Source organism: Chiloscyllium punctatum, chromosome 2 (genome assembly GCF_047496795.1).
Source record: "Chiloscyllium punctatum isolate Juve2018m chromosome 2, sChiPun1.3, whole genome shotgun sequence".
Classification (NCBI taxonomy): Eukaryota; Metazoa; Chordata; class Chondrichthyes; order Orectolobiformes; family Hemiscylliidae; genus Chiloscyllium; species Chiloscyllium punctatum.
Window position 1 is genome coordinate 137,141,976 of NC_092740.1, and position 23,120 is coordinate 137,165,095.

Sequence of the window (23,120 nt, forward strand, 5' to 3'; positions counted from 1 at the left end):
CATGCTGTGACATAGTGATTAGTATTTGTCTTGGTGTCTTAGAGGGGTGGGTTTCAATACGTCAGAATTAAGACCAATGTGAATTTTGGGAAGAGTTTCCTCAGATTGTTGGTTCAGGCAAGTTGAACCAGGAGTATTACATTACCCTAAGAAAATGCTGAGCCTATCTACTTGCAGGAAAATTCCTAATCCTTTGATGGAAAAAATAAAATTTTTGTTATGCAGCATCATTGAAAAGATGTCATATCAACAAGTGATAGAACTGAAAAGGGTGCACAACACTATTAATTATTCCAAAGACAAATGAGAACTAAGATTGTGTGTGGATCTCATTCTGTTAAATGAAGGAGTTGGAAGAGAAATCCACTCTATTTCATCCTTGGATTATTGCTTGGAAAAATTAGCAAAACACACTTTCTTCACAAAACTGGACATTGTCAGTGCTGACAGTGACTCTTAAAACAAGAGTCTGGATTACTGATTACATTTGGGACACCACTGGAGCAGTTAAACAAAATAAAGATCTGCACATGCAGGAGATCTGAACTAAAGAAAAGCAGAAGTTGTTGCAGAAACTCAGTAGGTCTGGAGAGAAAACAAAGTCAATATTTTGAGTCCGGTGACCCTGGGTCAGTATTGCTTCAACTGTCTACCATTACACATTTCTCTACAGTAGAGATTTTACAACAGGCATTGCATGGAATCTTGAAAGAGAAACCTAGAACATTTGAAAATTTGGGTGATATCCTAGTGCAAGGTAAAACAAAGAAGGAACATGACCAGAGGGGTCAGGAACATATTAAAGGCACTACAGAATGCAATACTTATTTTCAATGACAAATGCTAATCTCCTTAAATGGTGATTACATTTCTAGAACACTGAACAAGAACAAGGCATTACGCTGGATCCAAAGAGGACAGAGGACATGAATACATTTTCAGCATTGAAGATGATGTACACTGCTTCTTAGGCATTGTGAATAAGTAGGAAAGTATATCGCTAACTCTGCTGTCTTACTCAAACCGTAAGAAAAGAGGCCAGCAATGGTACTTGAGTCAGAAACAGACTGTAACTTTTGTAAAGATTGAAGAGATGATACTTTCTACTGATGTTCTAACACACTGTAACCTGAGTTTATTCACGAGGGCAGCTGTGGGTGAATCAATTACAAAAATAACAGCCCTTATCTACGTGCAAACTGACAGGACATGAAAACCTGTTTATATCACAGTGCAGAATTTCACAGCGACAGAAAGGAGCTGCCCAAGCATTGAAAAAAAACATTAGCAGATTAATGAGGATATCAAAGTTTCATAGACTACCTCATGAGACTAAAATTCAAAATCAAATTGAAGCATATGCCTTTGTTTAAGTTACTGGATAGTTGGCCAAGCTTCAGTCAGTCACTGCAATTTAGAGAAACCTTAAAAACTACTGGCCACATACAAAGTATCAGGCTTAGGCTGAAGAGATACACTTTTGATTTAGTTGGGGCGGCTCAATGATATACAAACACCAGGCAGTTGCTTGTGCTACCAGGTTTTGAAGGGTGCCAAATCTGACATTATTTCATCAAGTAAAAAGAAGTAAAATGTCACTCATAAAATCCCTACAGTGTGGAAACAGGCCATTCAGCCCATCAAGTCCACACCATCCCTCTGAAGAGCATCCCACCCTATCCCTGCATTTTCCACGGCCAGGCCTACTGTACAATGTAGAACCATAAACTGCTTATTAAGGATGCATGTGATTACAAAGGCTGCTAAACAGCTGCTTGATAACTTCATGTTTATCAAGACTACTAAATTAAAGACAGAAGGGAGGACAATAAGACAGATGTATCTCATCTATACATTGGATGGACAATCTCAAACACAAGGGCTTTGGGCAGGAGTCAAACTTTCTGGAAGATTAACAGAAAATACATAAAAATAAATGTTTTTAAGGACATCAACAGAGTAGTCTAAGCAGGATCCTGAGCTCTTAGCTCAAAGAAGAAGGATAGACCCAAGTGACTGACTGAAGCTTGGCCAACTATCCAGTACCAGTACAGGTAATATCCAAAGGTCAGTCGTGGATCTGAGGCAGCTCTGTTTGTAACCTGATACAACTTTATGCTGCAGTGTTAAACTGAATGAGGGATAAAAAAGAAAACGATTGGAGTAACAGTACAGACATTGTGTTCTCTGGCGCTGATTCACAGAGGGCAATGGAAAGCAGATGCACAGGGAAATTCTACAGACATCTCACGGTGGAAATCTGGGAATCACAAAGTACAGAGCAAGATGGCGATAATCAGCATGATGGACAAAATTTTGGAAGACTTAAAGGATTACATTTTGTCATGCCATCTGTGAGCTTTACATAAACACTTGCCTAAATATTTCATCAAGACGTCCGGAGTAGACATGGGAAAGGCTAGCAACGGATATGTTTAATTTAAAGAGAAAATGTATTTTGTCTCAGTCAAGCTAGATTATTCAAGCTAGATTGAAGAGACAAGACTTCATTGAACCACAGCAAGCTCAGTGATCACAACACTGAAAGTTATCTTTGCAACACAGATCGAAATCCTTTAGGATTGGGAGAATTAGTATTAGATAATGAGGACTTCAATACTTTCACTTTGGAGACAAACATTAGCTCGTTAACAAGCTCCCCACTTCACCATCAGCTGAACAGAGAGGCAGAAACAGCAGGTATGAAAGAAAAGTTACACCTGCATATGAGTCTAGATGAGGAATTAGCTCCACAGAGCAACATCTTTGAAGAATGGATACTCATCAGTTAAATTCTTAATGGGAAGACAATTAGAACAGTTGTACCTGTTTTAGATCACAATCTCAATACCTGATTCAATCAATAAATATTTCTTTCAGTGTGTATTTCGCTAATTTTGCCCAACCAAGTACAATTATAACATTTCATTTCTAAACAGCAAGCAACAAACTGTTAATATGATATTAGCTCCCCATTTACTGTTTTCCTGCTTCCTTGTATATTCTATATTTGTACTATTTAACTACAATACACAGAAAACAAAATTATTCATTCACTTGAACATTCCTTGTAGGGGCTGTTATCAGTAGATAACCTGTTACTGTTTGTTACAAAGAAAAACATAAGAGATTGATCTTGTACTTATCCTGTGACCACAGTAATCTTAAATTGTTTGTCACTTCTCTAGTTGAAAAGCAAGACAGGAGAACCAGTATTTCAAACAACCAGATGGCAGTTTTGTAAATATTACTCCTACCTACAGCGAGATAAGCAGACAAAAGACAGCGAAAATATGACACAAAAAATAACAGTTAATACAAAGCTACAACAGCATGCATTGGTTAAAAAATTTAAAAAAAGGAAAATGAGAGAAAAGGTAAAGAAAAGGAAAATGAGACAATGGGATAAAGGATTAAAAAGGAAATAACATTGGCCTGGATTTTCCAATGGCCAGAAAGATTTTCTGCAGCATTGATGGGAATTGTGCATCAACACCCTGCAGCATTCCCCAGATAGCTGACTCCAAGGGAGACATAATAACACAAAAATAAGAAAGCTATGCTGAAACTATACAAAGAACAGAATAGGTCTCAACTCGAATATGTTGTGTCCAAACTTACATGTTATACTTTATTGTGGATATCAAGAATGTGGAACACCTAAGATTTGTTGGAAAAGGATTGAGAGAATTCAGATGACAGAAAAGGAGAAATTTAAAGAGGTACCCTATATCTTCAAGGGATATCACAAAGCATCTACAGAAAAAGTTTCCTCAAAAAGATCCTGACAGACTTCATTCTAGCATGTTAAGAAAGGTGGCTGCTGAGATAGTAGATGTGTTAATTTTAATCTTCCAAAATATCCTAGTTTTTAGAACAATCCTATCAGATAGAAAAATAGCTAATGTGACTCCTTTATTCAAGAAAGAAGGAGGAATAGGAACAAAAAAATTAAAGGCTGGTTAGTCTAACATCAATCATAAAATAAATGCTGGAATCTGTTTTGAAGGATATTGTAACAGAGCACTTTGTAATCTTGTAGAAACAACAATGGTTTTGTGAAAGGAAAATCATGTTTGATTCATTTATTAGAATTCTTTGGGAAAATAACAAGAAGTGCAGTTAAAGGGGAACCAATGGTTATTCTACACTTAGTTTTCCAGAAGACATTTGACAAAGTGTCACTTTAAAGGTTAATACACAGAATAAGAGCTCCAAATAAGGGTAATGTCATTTTAGCATGGATACAGGATGTCTTGATAATTAGGAAGCAGAGGTTGGGATTAAATGTGTTCTTTTCTGTTTGAAAATGGTGAATAATAGACAAAATATATTGATGTTGAGACCACAATTATTTAGTCTATAGAAATGGCTTGGATAAATGGATCAGATGTATGGTTGCTAAATATGCTGATGTTACGAAGATAGGCAAGAAGGTCAGCTGAAAAGCTGACATAAAGAGGTGGCAAAGGAAGATAGATCATTTAAATGAATGGACAATTATGTGGTCAGGCAGCATCCAAGGAGCAGGAAAATTGACGTTTCGGTCCAACGCCCTTCAAAAGGAATGAAGGCAGGGAGCCTCTGGGGTGGAGAGATAAATGGGAAGGGGTTGGGGCTGGGGAGAAGGTAGCTAAGAGTACAATAGGTGGATGGAGGTGGGGATGAAAGTGATAGTGCAGAGAGGCTGGTGGAGCCAATAAGTGGAAAGGAAGATTAGCAGGTAGGACAAGTCATGAGGATGGTGTTGAGCTGGGAGGTTGGAACTGGGGTAAGGTGGGGGGAGGGGAAATGAGGAAACTGGTGAAGTCCACATTGATGCCCTGGGGTTGAAGTGTTCCGAGGCATGTTCTCGGCAGAGTGGGAGGGGGAGTTGAAATGTTGGGCCATGGGGCAGTGGGGTTGATTTGTGCAGGTGTCCCAGAGATGTTCCCTAAAGCGCTCTACGAGAAGGCATCTGGTCTCCCCAACATAGAGGAGACCACATTGGGAGCAACGGATACAATAAATGACATTGGTGGATGTGCAGGTGAAACTCTGATGGATGTGGAAGGCTCCTTTGGGGCCTCGGATGGAGGTGAGGGGGGAGCTATGGACATAGGTTTTGCAATTCCTGCTGTGGCAGAGGAAGGTGTCAGGAGGGGAGGGTAGGATGTTGGGGGGCGTGGACCTGACCAGGTAGTACAATGTCAGTATAATGTGGGAAAATGTGAACTGGTCTACTTTGGGAAGAAAATTGGAAAAACAGTGTATTATTTAAATGGAGAGAGATTGTCGAACTCTGAGATACAAAGAGGCCTCAGTGTCAAGGCATGTAGTTCACAAGATGTTAGTAGGCAGATACAGCTAGTGATTTAGAAGATTACATTGTTACCTTTATTGTGAGGGGATTGGTATATAAAAGTTGAGATAGTTTGCTATAGTTGAATAGAGTGTTGGTGAGGTCATGTCTCAAGTATAGGGTATAGTTTTGGTCTTCTTATTGAAAAACAGATTGAATTCCAAAACAGTAGTTAACAGCAGGTTTATTCAACAGATACCTATGTTTTGAGTTAAAAATCATACAACACCAGGTTATAGTCCAACAGGTTTATTTGGAAGTATTAGCTTTCGGAGCACTGCTCCTTCACTAGGTAGCTGTGGAGCAGGGTCATAATACACAGAATTTATAGCAAAAGATCTCAGTGTCATGTAACTGAAACAAGATATTGAACAAACCTAGTTTGCTGTTAAGTCTTTCATCTTTTAGAATCTAGGTTTGGTCAATATATTGTTTCATTACACAACACTGAGATCTTTTGCTATAAATTCTGTGTTATATGATCCTGCACCATTGCTACCTGGTGAAGGAGCAGTGCTCTGAAAGCTAGTGCCTCCAAATAAACTTGTTAGACTATAACCTGGTGTTGTGTGATTTTTAACTTTGTCCACCCCAGTCCAACACCAGCACCTCCACATCGTGGCTACCTATGTATTGATAGGAGGTATTATGAGAAAAGGTTGGACAAGGGGAGCCTGCATCCATTGGACTTTAGGAAATTTTACTGAAACATGCAAGACCCTGAGATGACTTGTCGATGTGGATGCTCAAAGAATATTTTTCCATGTGGAGGGGACTAGCACTGGGGGCACCCTTTAAAAACATGATATCTCCCATTTAAGACAGAAATGAGGAGAATTTTTATTTTCTCAGAGAGTTGAGAAAATAAATTCAAGGAACTCTCCCCCATAGAGTGGTGAAGACATGTAATTGAATATTTTTAAGATGGAGGAAGATAGATTCTTGACTAATAAGAAGTCAATAGTTATTAGGGGTAGGCAGGAATGTGAAGTTTGAGGCCACAGTCAGTTCAATCATGAATGGTGGGGCTGGCTAAAAAGACCAAATGCCCTACTCCTGCTCTTACTTCATATATTTGCAAAAAAAAAATAGTTGGCCAAACAAAGGAATGTATTTGGCACATAACTGCCATGTGAAACTGCTTTGCAAGCCACAAGGGTGTACCAAGTTAAGGCAAATTGAATGAAACCAGTCTTGCTCTAAGGGACAGAAACAAGACTGGCACACCCACCCCTATTGATACAGTCTTTCTAAGTTATGTCTCGGCATTTGTGCCAAAATTGCCTGCCCCATAGTCCAGTTAAACAATCCTGATATTAATATACATACATAATCTTACCTTCCAGTCAATATTCCAGATATATCTCAGTAGAAGTGGTCATGCAATGGTACATAGTCAAGTGAACGGTATCCCAGGAGTGCTGAACATTGATTCAAATTTGGGCAGAGGAACTCTGACTCCTGATCACTGAACACCTCCTCCTCACCCTCACCTTCAACTCCTCTATGTTGAAAAACACTTGGGAGAAAAACTAAGGGCAGCAAGGATTGGAGACTTCAAAGTCCATCACAAAGTGTGACTCTGACTGAGATAACAGAATCCTAAAGAACTTCGATACTACAGTGGTTGAGTGGCAAGTGGTGAGGCATCTAAAAAGAGAAACATTTACTTAACTTCATCCTTCCTGTTCATCTGTCCATAAAATGAAAAGTGCAAGGACCCATTACACACAGTCCAGTCTTCACACTGAACATGCACATCAATATGCTATGTGACACTATCACCAGGCATTCAGCAGTTAATACCAATAATAATAATAACTCACTCTCTCACTAACATTTCAATTTTATCTTTTCATTTAAAAAAATTGGATGTGGGCATCACAGGCCAGCTCAGTATTTCTTGACCATCTCTAATTGGCCGGAGGGGAGTTAAGAGCAAACCATATTGCTGTGGGTCACATATAGGCCAGGCTAAGGAAGGAGGAAAGATTTCCTTCCCCAAAGAACATTAGCAAATCAAATTTTTAAAACAATGGTCATATGGTCCCATTAAGATAGCTTTTTTTAAATTGTAGATATTTATTGAATATGAACTTCATCATTTCCCTTGATAGGATTGGAACCCATTCCACAGAACATTAGCCTGGGTTTATGGATGATTAGCCCAGTAACATTACCTCTATGCCACAGCATCCCTTAAATCTGACAGTAGAATTTTGCTTCAGGAAAGATCCAGGTCAATATATTCTTAATAATGAATGATGGAGATGTGGAGGACCACAGTGATCCACACTAATGTGTACAAATCATTAAAACATAGCATGTACATTCAAAAAGTAATAAAATAGCTAAGTGTGATGCCAAATGTATTGGAATGCAAAAAAGTGAAGAATTGATCCTTCACCTGAAGACAATTATTACATTCAGTTTTGGGACTCAAGTGCTGAAAACATTAGCCTTAAAGAGATACAAATGTACTTTCTCCAGAAGTGTACAATGCCTTCAAGGGTTAAAGTATATTGACACATTTAATGGAACTGATTGGTATTCCCTTGCATTAACAACATTCATCTAACCGAAAAATAATAGGATGGTTATGGTCGGGGATTTTAATTTTCAACACAGACTGGGACTGCTCTGGTGTTAAGGATTTAGATGGAAAGGAATTTGGTAAGTGTACACAAAAAAAAAATTCTGATTCAATATGTGGATGTACTTACTGGAGAAGGTGCAAAACTTGACCTACTCTTGGAAAATAATGCAGGGCAGGTGACTGAGGTGTCAGTGGGAGAGCACATTGGGGCCAGTGACCATAATTCTATTAGATTTAAAATAGTGACGGAAAAGGATAGACCAGATCTAAAAGTTGAAGTTTTAAATTGGAGTAAGGCCAATCTTGATGGCATTAGGGAAGAGCTTTCAAAAGCTGACAGGGGACTGATGGTCACAGGTAAAGGGACGGCTGGAAAATGGGAAGCCTTCAGAAAGAGATAACGAGAATCCAGAAACAGGATGAAAGGGAAGGTTAGTAAGGGTAGAGAATGCTGGATGATTAAAGAAATTGAAGGTTTGGTTAAGAAAGAAAACGAAGCATATGTCAGTAATAGACAGGCTAGATTGAGTGAATCCTTAGAAAAGTATAAAGGCAGTAGGAGAATACTTAAGAGGGAAATCAGGAGGGCAAAAGGGGAACATGAGATAGCTTTGGCAAATAGAGTTAAGGAGAATCCAAAGGGTTTTTACAAATACATTAAGGACAGAATGGTAACCAGGGAGAGAATAAAGATAAGATAAGCAAAAGGTAAGCAAGGCGGCCTTTGTGTAGACCCACAGGAGATTGGGGAGATACTAAACGGGTATTTTGCATCAGTGTTTACTGTGGAAAAGGACATGGAAGATATAGAATGTAGGGAAATAGATGGTGACATTGTGAAAAATGTTCATATTACAGAGGAGGAAGTGCTGAATGTTTTGAAACACGTAAAAGTGGATTAATTCCCAGGACCTGATCAGGGGTACTGGAGAACTTTATGGGAAGCTAGGGAAGTGATTGCTGGGTCCCTCGCTGAGATATTTGTGGGCAAGATGTTAGAGGGAATCCTGAGGGATAGGATGTACACATATTTGGAAAGGCAAGGGCTGCTTAGGGAAAGTCAACATGGCTTTGTGCATGGGAAATCATGTCTCACAAACTTGATTGAGTTTTTTGAAGAAGTAACAAAGAGGATTGATGAATTCAGAGTCATAGACGTGATCTATATGGACTTCATAAGGTGTTTGACAAGGTTCCCAATGGGAGACTGGTTAGCAGGATTCAATCTCATGGAATACAGGGAGAACTAGTCATTTGGATACACAACTCAAAGGTAGAGGACAGAGGGTGATAGTGGAGGGTTGTTTTACAGACTGGAGGCCTGTGACCAGTGGAGTGCCACAAGGATCAGTGCTGGGTCCATTACTTTTCATCATTTATGTGAATGATTTGGATATGACCATAAGAGGTACAGTTAGTAAATTTGCAGATGACACCAAAATTGGAGGTTTAGTGGACAGTGAAGAAGGTTACCTCAGATTACAACGGGATCCTGAGCAGATGGGTCAATGGGCAGAGAAGTGGCAGATGGAGATTAATTTAGATAAATGGGAGGTGCTGCATTTTGGGAAAGCAAATCTTAGCAGGACTTGTACACTTAATGGTATGGTCCTATGGAGTATTGCTGAACAGAGATCTTGGAGTGAAGGTTCATAGCTCCTTGCAAGTGGAGTCACAGGTAGATAAGATAGTGAAGTAGGCATTTGGTATGCTTTCCTTTATTGGTGAGAGTACTGAATACAGGAGTTGGGAGGTCATGTTGCAGCTGTATCGGACGTTGGTTAGGCCACTTTTGGAATATTGTGTGCAATTCTGTTCTTCTTCCTATTGGAAAGATGTTGTGAAACCTGAAGGGGTTCAGAAAAGATTTAAAAGGATGTTGCCAGGGTTGGAGAGATTGAATCGGCTGGGGATGTCTTCCCTGGAGCATCGGAGGCTGAGGGGTGACCTTATAGAGGTTTATAAAATCATGAAGGGCATGGATAGGATAAATAGACAAAGTCTCTTCCCTGGGGTGGGGGAGTCCGGAACTAGAGGGCATAGGTTTAGGGTGAGAGGGGAAAGATATAAAAGAGACCTAAGGGGCATCTTTTTCACACAGAGGGTGGTACGTGTATGGAATGAGCTGCCAGAGGAAGTGGTGGAAGCTAGTACAATTGCAATATTTCAAAAGCATCTGGATGAGTATATGAATAGGAAGGGTTTGGAGGGATATGGGCTGAGTACCGGCAGGTGGGACAAAATTGGATTGGAATATCTGGTCAGCATGGACAAGTTGGACCGAAGGGTCTGTTTCCATGCTGTACATCTCTATAACTCTATGATTCTATTTGGACTTTACAGGTTAGATGCAAAGGATTTATTCTCCTGAGTATTATCAGACAATTATAACGAAGGCATTTTAGGAACTAAATTAGGAAGTAAATATTCACCCAAAGTTTCTGGAAAACCTGTAAATTTGCCTTCCTCCAAAAGAATGCGAATGCTTGGTCAATTGAAATTTTGAAGGCTGAGATCATATTGATAAGGGTATCAAAGAACAGAGATCAAATGGGAATAAATTGATTTAAATGTGGAATAACCTCCTGCCATCTTGGTTCCCCATTCACAAGGGTTTTGTGTCTTGGGAATTCTCACCTACCAAATAAGGTCATGATTGGAATAGTTTGGGAAACAGTGATTGTAAGGGTTATCATAGTCATGTGAATAAGGAATTGGAAAACTAACTAATGGAATGCTGCACGGATCATTCCTGGGCTGCAAATACTTTCAGTTTTTATCAATGATTTAAATAAAGGGAACAAATCTGTGGTAGTTAAATTTGCCAATGATACCTGCAGTAAGTGAGAAGGGAAGTTTTCGGTAGGAAGTAGAAGCTCTGCAAAGGAGGGATATATTAAATGAGTGGCAAAAAATTGTCAAATGTCCATGGTGACAGAAAGATTAGAAAAGCTGAAAACAAATTAAGTTGAAAAGAATTGTACTCTAGTGCAGAATGAAGTGTTTATGAAGGCAAATGAATATTGGGGTTTAGAGTGAGGAAATGGAGTCTTGAGGCAATGAATTAACAACTCTCTTCCTCCCATTGTAGATTTCAATATAACCTATTTAGGAGCTAGTGGTATCTGCTGATAACACAAACTGATCAAATATATAAAGCTGTTCCAGTAATTTAGTATGTAGTTCCCATAGTTAGTATGTATGACTTAAATGTTCGTCATCACAATGGGCGGCACGGTGGCACAGTGGTTAGCACTGCTGCCTCACAGCGCCAGAGACCCGGGTTCAATTCCCGCCTCAGGCGACTCTGTGTGGAGTTTGCACATTCTCCCCGTGTCTGCGTGGGTTTCCTCCGGGTGCTCCGGTTTCCTCCCACACTCCAAAGATGTGCAGGTCAGGTGAATTGGCCATGCTAAATTGCCCGTAGTGTTAGGTAGAAGTATGGGTATGGGTGGGTTGCGCTTCGGCGGGGCAGTGTGGACTTGTTGGGCCGAAGGGCCTGTTTCCACGCTGTAATGTAATCTAATCTAATCATACAATTCTATCTTAAAATGCAAAGAAAACAATACATAATAAAGCTTACTGCATTCCAGTTGAAGACCAACACGTGAAGGGTGCCACTGGGGACCTATAAGAAACACAATGGTGACAAAAACAATATTTAGTGTCCTTTGTGTGAAGTAAACCATTTGACTGATTTCTGTGCCACAATGTTTTTAGATCAGATTTTTTCTTAGTCTATTCCCAACAAACAAAGTTGTCCATAAAATACAAAACATACCATTATATTGATTTAAAATTACTGATCAGTCAAAAATCTAGACTATATTTTTCCTGTCAGAAATGTTTACATAATGATTACAGAACCATGCATGTGCACAAGTTTTCTGTGACTAACTACAATGACCATTTTTCTTTGCTATTAAAGTCATTGGGTGATAGCAGTTTATTATTCCATGAGTATAAGGGGAAGGACATTCCTAAACTGACCTGACCTGACAGTGAAGTATTCTTACTTTCTAATAGGTGCTGAGTTGATGGCGTTTGTCATTTTATTGTCACGCAGGACTGGGATGCGAAAGACAATTGAAAAAAATCTAGACTGCTCATTCAGTTCGTCTTCCAAAGGGAGACATTAGGACAATAGGAGAATGTGTAATTTGTCAAATAATAGTAGCTATGTTATGCTAGCATCTGAATGTTAAGAGGTGCTTAACCATTTATTTTAACAATTTATGTTGATGCGTTCACTACATCAATGAAAAAGGAATTTCAAATCAAGACTGAGCTGATATTCTGCAGGCCAATTTTAGGATAAATATTTTCCAGTATAAGAACAATCTATTCTATAACCTTCTACTTTTATCATTTAACAATGCATTTTCTTCAAGGCAATTCTTGCCAAATTTCTTTTTTTTTAAAATATTTACATTGAGGTTCAGCATGAAAGAAAAACAATTGAAAACAAACAAATGTTAAACAAATGAATTGCATTTATAAAGCATCCTTTGTGATTCAGAATGTTTCAAAATTAATCAATAAAGTACATATGAAGATTAATCACTGTTTTACTGCAGGAAATATGACAGTTAACTTTATACAGTGAAGATTCTACAAACAATGAAGTCATAATGATAGTACAGTCAGTTTTAGGGATTCTAGTTGAAGGATAAATAGAAGCTAAGACATCATAAAGAACTCCTCTGCTCTATTGTTTATTTACAATAGTGTCACAGGATCTTATACATGCACCTGAGAGGGAAAAATCTATTTAACATCTCACCCAAAAGATGATAAAACTGAGTACATCACTGAAGTGACAGTCGCTGAGTTCTCTGGAGTGGGATGACAATCCATTATTTTCTGACTCAAATGCGAGACAACACTACCACTGAAATAGAGTTAATACTTTGCCTGAGAGGAACATTGAGCTTGTCAATATGTAAATAACTTGATTTGTCAACATTTTTGAGGAGCATGTGAAGAAGGAGTTTTGTTTATGATTAAATCAAGACTTCTCAATCTGTTCAAACCATCACTTGCAATATACAAAGAAGAGAAGGATGGAAGATCTCCTGAGTGCTGGTGCTATTTAGTAATGACTGTCACATGTTAATTCAACACATTGACTATGATAATGTGATGTACAAAGACAGTGGGATGAGATAATCACACTCAGATGTGCATGCTCATCAAACCAGTGCCTCGACTAAATTACATGGCTGAACTTTACACTGCTTTAATAAAGCATCATCAAAAACGTAAAACGAATTGATTCAAAGTCACAACACATTGGTTCTGTACTTTAAATCACACATAGAAAAAAAGTACCAAAATAAAGCCCAAATTCCTGGTGGGAATTTGAACAGATCGAGTATAATTCTATAACTTACAAATTACTTCATGATGAGGGAATATTTTAAAAATGTATTAAAAAAAGACAAATATTAGTCTACAGCTGTTAACCAAAAGACATTATTGAATGGTCCATACCCTCATAGTTGCAGAATATTTCAAATTTCATTTCGTGAACGATAGAATTTAAAAGATCAAAAAGGTTGAAGGAATGGTGACTTTTATATTTAGAGGACAAGCATAGGGGTGGAGGTCATGGTTAAGCTCCACAAAGGTCTGCTTAGATCACATATGGAGTAAATATGAGCAGTGCTGGATGTTACTTTATCTTGTATTTTAAGCCAATACAGTTACCTATAAATTGAGATAATGGTGTGAAGCATATTAGGATTGTAAGTATCGGCCCATACGTTGTCCTTGAAGATGTTTGCTCCTTCTCTGGAAGGTTCTTCATTCTTATGTACTGCAAAAATGCTTTGTTTATATCTGTACATCATAGGCTATCAAATATAAATCTCTAGAGTATGTGTCTAAGACCTCCTTCATCATATGCTCACTTTAGACAGGTATCTACTCTGATTGGATGTCAGAGTCATGACTTACATGAAGGTCATTATACCACAGGCAGCTTAACTCAGGAAGGATTCATTGGCTCTTGAGAGTGTGCAGCATAGGTTTATCAGAATAACATTGGCAACTCGGGATTGAACTATACAGACTACACAAGCAATGGTTCTAATCCCTGGAATTTGGTAGATTAAGGGAGAATTTAATTGAAGTTCTCAGTATACTAAAGAAACAGATGAGGCATAAAAAGAGAGAAACTGGAGAATCTTAGCAGACTCACAGAGGTGAATAGGGAGATGGAGGATTCAGGAAAAAAATGTATCCTGTTGCTTCACAATATGTTCCCACTTCCTCCTACATTACACAGAAGTGAATCGTTGTCTTCAGAAAATAAAACCAGAAAATGTGATACTCTGATAGCTGATTTATGACCCAGTGAATGGTCACATCAAACAAAAGTATTCTATGTTCGAAAAATTTTGTTGGGTGGAGTATTTTGGATTTGAGAATACTGACTCAAGTCTAGAGACATATCTTTTAAGACTAAAATCTTGAAGCATTTCCCTATTCAAGAGGTGCTCAAAGTTAGAAACTCGCTTCTGCAAATGCCAATTGATAGAGAATGAATTGAATATGTTAAAAATTAGAAATAAAAGTTTTTTTTTAATCCAAAGAATTTAATAATATAGGGCAAATGGGAGACAATAACTTATTGCAAACCATTTGTGTACAAGTGACTACAGAAAAACATTTGGACAATCTGTTAATAACTCATTCTCCTGAATTTAACAATTACTCAGCAAAGGTAGTTCTATGATAAAAGCTTTGAGTTTTTAACACTTTTCCCAGATTTGAATGGTTTGTGTGTGTACTATTTCTGAGGAAGAGTAATTGTGTATTGTTGCATAGTTTAAACCTTTTAAGCAATACTTATTATATTTTGCAAGATTATGCCTTCTGTTATAAACTACTTTAGTTTTTATTTAAGAAATCTGGTTGACTTATTTGTAATATGAGCTACATATAAAACAACATCTCCCTTTTTAAATGTAATAAAAAAGGTTGTGACCAGTGGAGGATCGCGTTAAGGAATGGAATCAGGTCACTGGCCTATATTGGTTGCAACAATTTAAGGAGCTAAATGACCCATTCCTCTTTCTCTACATAACATAAAAATTAACGATAACTCCAGGGCAGACTCTCTGACTTGCAAATTCTGCTACAACGTTTAGTGTGGCAATTTAATAAGTGGAAATTTGCTGTGTTGATTGCTCTACCCAAATTCCTTGAAAATATTCCCAAGAAATAATGCTATGTACTTGTATCATTATAAACAGCAATGCCCATGTTCTGTCTGTTTGCCAAGTATGGGAGAATAATTTACCACCCACGAATGAAATCACAACGGATTGATGTCTATGCTTCTTGCAATTGCAATTTTGTTCACAGAAATGTTTTCTTTAAAAAGGCAATTTACATAGAATATTGATCTTTTAACACCCTTCAAACAGCTAATTACTTACTTTGCCAGTAAACTGGATAGAAATAATGACAATAAAGTATGAGAGAGTGCCATGTAAATCATGGCATAGCAAAATGCAAAAGGTCAATTTCCAGATTCTGCTTATTCTTGTTCCAACCATATGAGGAGGATTAGGTTGGAGTTCATTATTTTCCCACTCCTCATTTGGTTATATCAGTGGTTTTGAGTTTCAAAACGATATATTGCCAATCCAGTGTTTGCTTGACTGTTTGCAGATATGGAAAAAGAATTTGGTAGTCAAACTTTCTCAAATTAAACAAGTTAATTTTCTTGTGCAGAAACATGTCCAAGAAGAAAGTATTTCTTATTTAAGAAAAGTAAAAATAAAACTTAACTTCTGCAAAATGCACAAACACATCAAACCAATGGATTAGATCCAAGCACTATAGTCAAATTATGAATTATATCATGCATGGTAGTGGACAATTAAATGACTCATTGGACCTCAGAAGTTGGCTGAGATGGATCATCGACTTTGCAGTTCTGACTAATCATGCTTGCAAATATTTCAGCCTTGCCTTTTACACTGATGTGCTGAGGTTCCAGATTCAAGGGCTCTCTTATAATGTCAGCAACAATGCAGCTGAGGAAGTGACCTGAAAGGTTAACTCTGATTTCTCTCCACAGATGGTGCCAGACCTGTTGAGCTGTTACAGCAATGCAGATTTTTCAGTTTATAAGTTATACAGAGTTGTTTTCATACAATTAACTCCATCTTGTTTAACATAACAGCCTCTTCTGTCCTCTACCACACTAGACCAACCGGAATCTGTAAAAGTGTACTGGGAGAGAGTATGGGGCAATGATTCTATTGATGGATTTTACTCCATGATGATGATTGGGAAGGATTCTGCATCAAACAGCGAAAAGGATCAAGAGCTAGAAAAAAGTCAACGAGATCCCCAAATCCACAAAAATAAGTAGCGTGGTGACATTTCAGAAAGAAAGGTTGTCATGGAAAATTCAAGCTATATATGTGTGTGATGGAGAGGGAGGCAGATGCAAATTTGTGCTCTCAGTCTGAGCACTAGATGGTACATGACTCCTGAATGTATGTGAGCCAATTCATGCAGGCATATCTGTACAAGTTCCAGACGAGTACGGGTGTGTACAAAATACTCTGTAACAGAGTTGCATGCACACAAAGGGGTTAGTGGTCCAGTGCAATGATACTATAACTTCCCATCAGTCTGCAGGATAACACAAGGGATTAGGTAAAGACAGGTGGACGATTCACTGAAATAATATTAGTCCATGCAGAAGAGGGGGGCAGTTGAACCCACTGAGGAGCAGGCTGGCAATACATTTACAGACAGTAGGGGAGGGGCACCTGGGGTGCCTTGACTCTGTAATCACTAGATGCACGGGAGACATGGAATAGGGAATGTCTTCAATATTCATCTAGTTCTTACTAATCTCCACTGCAAAGCCAACCTTTCTGAATACATGTTCACCATAAATAGCAGCAGTCCACCACTTCGTGTGAGTTAAAAATCACACAACACCAGGTTATAGTCCAACAGGTTTAATTGGAAGCACACGAGCTTTCGGAGTGACGCTCCTTCATCAGGTGATTGTGGAGGGCTCGATCGTAACACAGAATTTATAGCAAAAATTTATAGTGTGATGTAACTGAAATTATACATTGAAAAATTGATTGTCTGTTAAGCCTTTCATCTGTTAGAATACAGTGATAGTTTCACTTCTTTCATGTGTAAATCACAAAACCTTTTTTTAAAAGTTGCATTCTCGGGTTAGCTGTTAACAATGGTGATAGCTAGACAATATGTTGAAAGTGTTGGGCCCTGTGTTCTCTGTCTATGCCATGATGTTTAGATTGATTCTAATCCATAAAGTGAGATAACGGAGTTTTACATAAATTCAACTAACAGGGTACCCTTCGTTGTTCAGTACTTCCCAGGAGCTGAAAAATTACGCCATGTTCTTCGTGACCTGCAACACATTATCAATGAGGATGAGCACCTCACCAAGACCTTCCCCACACCTCCACTACTTGCCTTTAAACAACCGCCAAACCTCAAACAGATCATTGTTTGTAGCAAACTGCCCGGCTCTCAGGACAACTCCATACAACCCTGTCACGGTGGACGCTGCAAGACGTGTCAGATTGTGGACATAGATACCACTATTATGCGCGGGAACACCTCCCATGTTGTACATAGCAGGTACTCATGTGACTCAGCCAACATTGTCTATCTTATACGTTGCAGGCAAGGATGCCCGGAGGCATGGTACATTGGGGAAACCGAACAAAGGCTACAACAACGGATGAATGGGCACCGCACAACAATCAACAGACAGGAGGGTTCCCTCCCAGTTGGGGAACACTTCAGTGGTCCAAGACATTCAGCCTCGGACCTTCAGGTGACCATCCTCCAAAGTGGACTTCGGGACAGGCAGCAGAGAAAAGTGGCCGAGCATCAACCGGGACCTTGGGTTCATGTCACATTATAGGTGATCACCATTGCACTACACACACACACACACACACACACACACACACACAACCCCAGACAGACAAAGACCCACATGCACACATATTTTGTGGGGTGAATTTGTACTTGCAGAGTTACATTGTACTTTGCTGAAAAACTGCATGCATTCATGTAAAACTCCGTTATCTCACTTTATGGATTAGAATCAATCTAAACATCATGGCATAGACAGAGAACACAGGGGGCCAACACTTTCAACATATTGTCTAGCTATCACCTTTGTTAACAACTAACCCGAGAATGCAACTTTTAAAAAAAGGGTTTTGTGATTTACACATGAAAGAAGTGAAACTATCACTGTATTCTAACAGATGAAAGGCTTAACAGACAATCAATTTTTCAATGTATTATTTCAGTTACATCACACTGTAAATTTTTGCTATAAATTCTGTGTTACGATCGATCCCTCCACTATCACCTGATGAAGGAGCTTCGCTCCAAATGCAAGTGTGCTTCCAATTAAACCTGTTGGACTATAACCTGGTGTTGTGTGATTTTTAACTTTGTATACCCCAATCCAACACCGGCATCTCCAAATCATGACTTTGTGTGAGGACATCGATCTATCATCACGTCTATCTATCGCCCCACACTCTCCACCACTGAAGAGACAATCTTTCAGCTTGGTATTTGTGCCACCTTAGCTACCGAAGGAAGAAACCCCTGAAAAGGATCCAATGCCAGTACAAAAGGTAATGTTATTTACTACATGACTGCATGAGCTAATAATGGAATTAAAGATAATGAGATAAAATCCTGAAAAGAAAGCTGCGGCCCCAATGAGAATCTCGAGAAGAGCCCTCAACGAGCAATTTGAGATAGTGTACTTTAGCAAAAGAGACTGGGGGAAGCAGTATATAGCACAACAGTATAGCACAGTTCTAATGAACAGAAGAAGGTTTATATGCATAGATCTCTGAGGATAGTGATACATATTGATAAAAGCATTAACCAAGCATGTGAGATCTTGCGCATTGTAAGTAGAGTGATTCTATTCTAAAAGCAGGGAATAAACTGTGCTGAACTTTTATAAAGTTCTGGTTGGCCCAAGTTCAGCTGTGCTTGTGGGTTCTACTCATCGAGCATTAAGCAGAATGTGAAAGCTTTTGAAAAGAAGCTACTGTAGGTTAACCAGAATGGTTGGATGGAAGAAGAAATTTAGTTCCAAGGCTAGGTTTTAAAATCTGGTGTTGTTCTTCTGTAGGTGCCAGGGTTATGACAAAATACGTCAAATCTGACAGAGAAGTCTCAAAGTCTGCTGACTGCAGCAGTTGACAAGTTACTGTCAAATGACTAGCAACCATTGACTTGGTGATAAACAGCCGTTGCACTGTAATGCAATTAGTAGCAGCTCACATGGGCAGTCAACAGCGAAGATGTCAAGGACACAGGAGAGATAACATACAAAGCTTCATGGTTCACAGTGTAATCAAATGAAAAGAAGCAAAGTACCACCCTCTAAAAGGGGGAACAAAACAAGCACAGGCAGCGATGAGGTAAAAACAATGACTGCAGATGCTGGAAACCAGATTCTGGAGTAGTGGTGCTGGAAAAGCACAGCAGTTCAGGCAGCATCTGAGGAGCAGTAAAATCAACGTGATGACTCTGGAGAATAACCATCACAGAAGCAATTACCCATGTGTCCATGATCCGATGATTAGAGATCCCTTCGGAGAACTTAGCCAGATTTACCATTCACAAGTAATATTAAGCGAGGTTGAGAGTCCTCTGCTTTAATTTGCTTGTTTTGCATTAGTAGCTGAAGTTCTGTTTGTTAATCAATTGGAGACGGTATAAAGATTCATTCAATTAACTGTCTGAACTGTCTGAGTGATCTCTTTTGGTGTTAAGGTACAATACTTCTTGGAACAAAGGAAAATGAGTGGGGCTTTTGTAGAGGTGCCTAAAGTTTGATTATGACGTACAGATTGCGTTCGGCCGTATTTTCTAGAACTGCTGTAATGGGTTGTCTGCAAATTGCCGTAAATGAGAAAAACATATTTCTTTTTAAAGATGTAGCTGTACTTGGATTTAACTAAGAAAGATAGGGCCAATATTATAAACTAATAAAAGTAATGGGAAGGAAGTAAAGTTAAGCATCTCAGAATAGCTACAGGACATTCTGAAAAGGAAGGTTCAAAACCGAGTGGTCATAGTGCGTAATGACACTAACAGTATCTACAAAAAGAGGTGAGGTTATTCATGCAGAATATAGGGGATTGGAAGGGAAGGATTTACTAGTGTTGTCGCTAGAATGGCAAGGGCAATGGAAGTAGGGAGACAGAGAAAGGGAAATGAGAATAGAAAGAAAAGACAGAAAAGTAAGAAGCAAGAGCAGACAGCAGAAAAATCAAATATGAAAAACAAATAGGGCAGTGAAAAACAAATAAGGTTAAAAAGATTAAGTCAAAAAGCTTTGTGGCTTCAATGTGTGGAACATTCACAGTAAGGTAAGTGAATTAGCAGTTAGATGGATATAATTGGTAATGATATAATTGCAATTGCAGAAATATTGCTGCAGGGTGACTAAGCATCAGAACTGAACTCCACAAGAGTTCATTGTTTTGGAAAAAGACATGAAAAGGGAAAGGAGATGGAATAGCATTGTTAGTAAAAGTATAAATCATTGCAATGATGATTAGATTAGATTCCCTACAGTGTGGAAACAGGCCCTTCCAGTCCACACGGACCCTCTGAAGAGCCACCCAGACCCATTCCCCTACATTACAGAGCACTAAAGGAAGTAGTTCTGAAAATAGTGGATGCAAAATTTTACAGACTCTGAAGTACCACCTACAGGTTTAAGAGTGGCAAATGTAACCAGACTATTTCAAAAGGAGGGAGAGAAAACAGAGAATTAAAGACCAATTAGCCAATTGTGTGGAAAATCCTCAAGTCTTTATAAAAGAACATTTGCAATAATAAAGTTGATAACAGAATTTTTGGAAAACATTAACTGGATTAGAAGAAACTAGCATGAGTTTATGAATGACAAAGCACACTTAACTAATCTACTAGAATCTTTTGAGCATAAGACTCAGAATAGATAAGGGAGAAGCTGTGGAGGTATGTATTTAGATTTTCAGAAGATCCCTGGAAGATATAAGTAGATAAAGTGAAAGCACAAGGATAGAGGGAAAAATATTGGCCCGAATTAAGAGTGGCAGGCAGTGACTAATGGGGTACTGCCAAGACCAGTGCCTGTGCCTCAGCTAGTCACATATATATTGGTTCCCTCATCCAGGTTATATATAAAATATATATACATATATATTTATTTTATATATGACCTGGATGAGGGAACCAAATGCAATATTTCTAAGTTTGTTGATGATACAAAACGGAAAGAGATTGTGAAGTTGTTAGAAGGATGCAAGAAGGCTTCGAGGTGATTTAGGCAACTTGAGTGAAGGGGCAAATATCTGGCATATGCGTACAACATGGCGAAATGTGAAGTTATATACTTCAGTATGAAAAACAGAAAAATATTGTTTAAATGAGGATATATGGGGAAATCTAGAAGTGCAAAGGTTTCTGGATGTTCTTGTACACCAGTCTTTGAAAGTAGAGAGACAGATGCAAGTAGAAAATCAAATGGTCTTCATCACATGATGATTTGAGTTCAGAAGCAGTCTTACTGCAGTTATACAGGACCTTAGTGAGACAATACCTGGAGTATTGGTCTCCTCACCTAAGAAAGGGTATACTTGCCACAGAGAGAATGCAGCAGAGGTTCACTGGGCTGACAACATAGGTGGTTCAGAGATAAATAGGAGGGGAGTGATACTGGGGGGGGGGGGGGGGGGGGGGGGGGGTAGGTAGCTGAGAAGGCAATAGTTAGATGAAGGTGGGAAGTGATGGTGATAGGTCAGAGTAGAGAATGGAGTGGATAGGTGGGAAGAAAGATGGGAAGGAAGATGGGCAGGTAGGACAGTTCAAGATGGCGGTGCCGAGTTGTAGGGATGGATCTGGGATAAGGTGGGGGAACGACTGGTTTGACTGGAGAGATTGGTTTGCCTGGGCCTTTGTTCACTAATGTTTAAAATGGTAAGAGGGGATCTGAATGAAACATATGAAATTTTACCGGGGCCAAACACACTAAATTCAGGGATGTTTCCACTAGAACCAGGGATGTCTCAGAAAATGGGGTAAGCCATTTAAGACTGAGATGAGGAAGCTTTTTTTAAATTCAAAATGTAGTCAACCTGCAGAATTCTGTACCTCACAAGACTGTTGAGGCCAGGTCACTGAATGTATTCAAGAAAGAGATAGGTAATTTTTTAGACTTTAAATACATTGAGGCGTATGGAGAGAAAACATAAACATGAGGTAGAGGATCAGCCATGATCATGATTATACTGAATAACAGAGCAGGCTGAAGTGCCAAATCATATTGCTCCAAGGGCGCAGAAAGAGACAATTTGGCCAATCGAGTCTGCATTTACCCACCAAAGGGCATCCCATCCAGACTCACCCACCGCAAACCACCCCTCAAACTCAACCCTTACCTTTTAAGCCTACATTTGTCATAACCAAGCTACATAACCTACACATCTCTGGACGTTGGGAGGAGACTGGAGCACCTGGTGCAAACCCACACAGACATGGGAAAATGTGCACACTCTACACAGATAGGCACACGTGTCCCTAGCACTGACAATTGAGCCATCGTGCCACCCTTCAAAAATGGTTTACCGCTGTTCCTAATTTCTATGTATTGACATTTATCAAATTTTCATAGGTACATGGATGTCCATTTCTAATTCTGCTATGAGACAGTTCTGTCACCTTCACTTAATTGTGTGATCCAACAACCAAGGCCTTAACTTGCACTTTTGTGCCTATCATGTCTATAGCAGCAAGATTAGATTACTTACAGTGTGGAAACAGGCCCTTCGGCCCAACAAGTCCAAACCGACCCGCCGAAGCGCAACCCACCCATACCCCTACATCTACCCCTTACCTAACACTACGGGCAATTTAGCATGGCCAATTCACCTAACCTGCACATCTTTGGACTGTGGGAGGAAACCGGAGCACCCGGAGGAAACCCACGCAGACACGGGGAGAACGTGCAAACTCCACACAGTCAGTCGCCTGAGGCAGGAAATGAACCCGGGTGTCTGGCACTGTGAGGCAACAGTGCTAACCACTGTGCCACCGTGCCGCCCACAAGATCTGTCTACACTTTTATTCCCTTTC

The 23,120-nt window shown here is 39.2% G+C and overlaps 1 protein-coding gene across 4 annotated transcripts in view; it reads right to left on the reverse strand.

Annotated features, from left to right (window-relative positions):
- The window catches only part of LOC140490231 (trans-2,3-enoyl-CoA reductase-like), a 175,493-nt gene that overhangs the window by 121,679 nt on the left and 30,694 nt on the right, over window positions 1-23,120 (reverse strand). For all 4 annotated transcript variants that reach the window (XM_072589092.1, XM_072589091.1, XM_072589089.1 and 1 more), the window contains one exon: window positions 11,521-11,565. In XM_072589092.1, coding sequence (XP_072445193.1) covers window positions 11,521-11,565 — 45 coding nt within the window. The remainder of the gene's footprint in view (window positions 1-11,520; window positions 11,566-23,120) is intronic.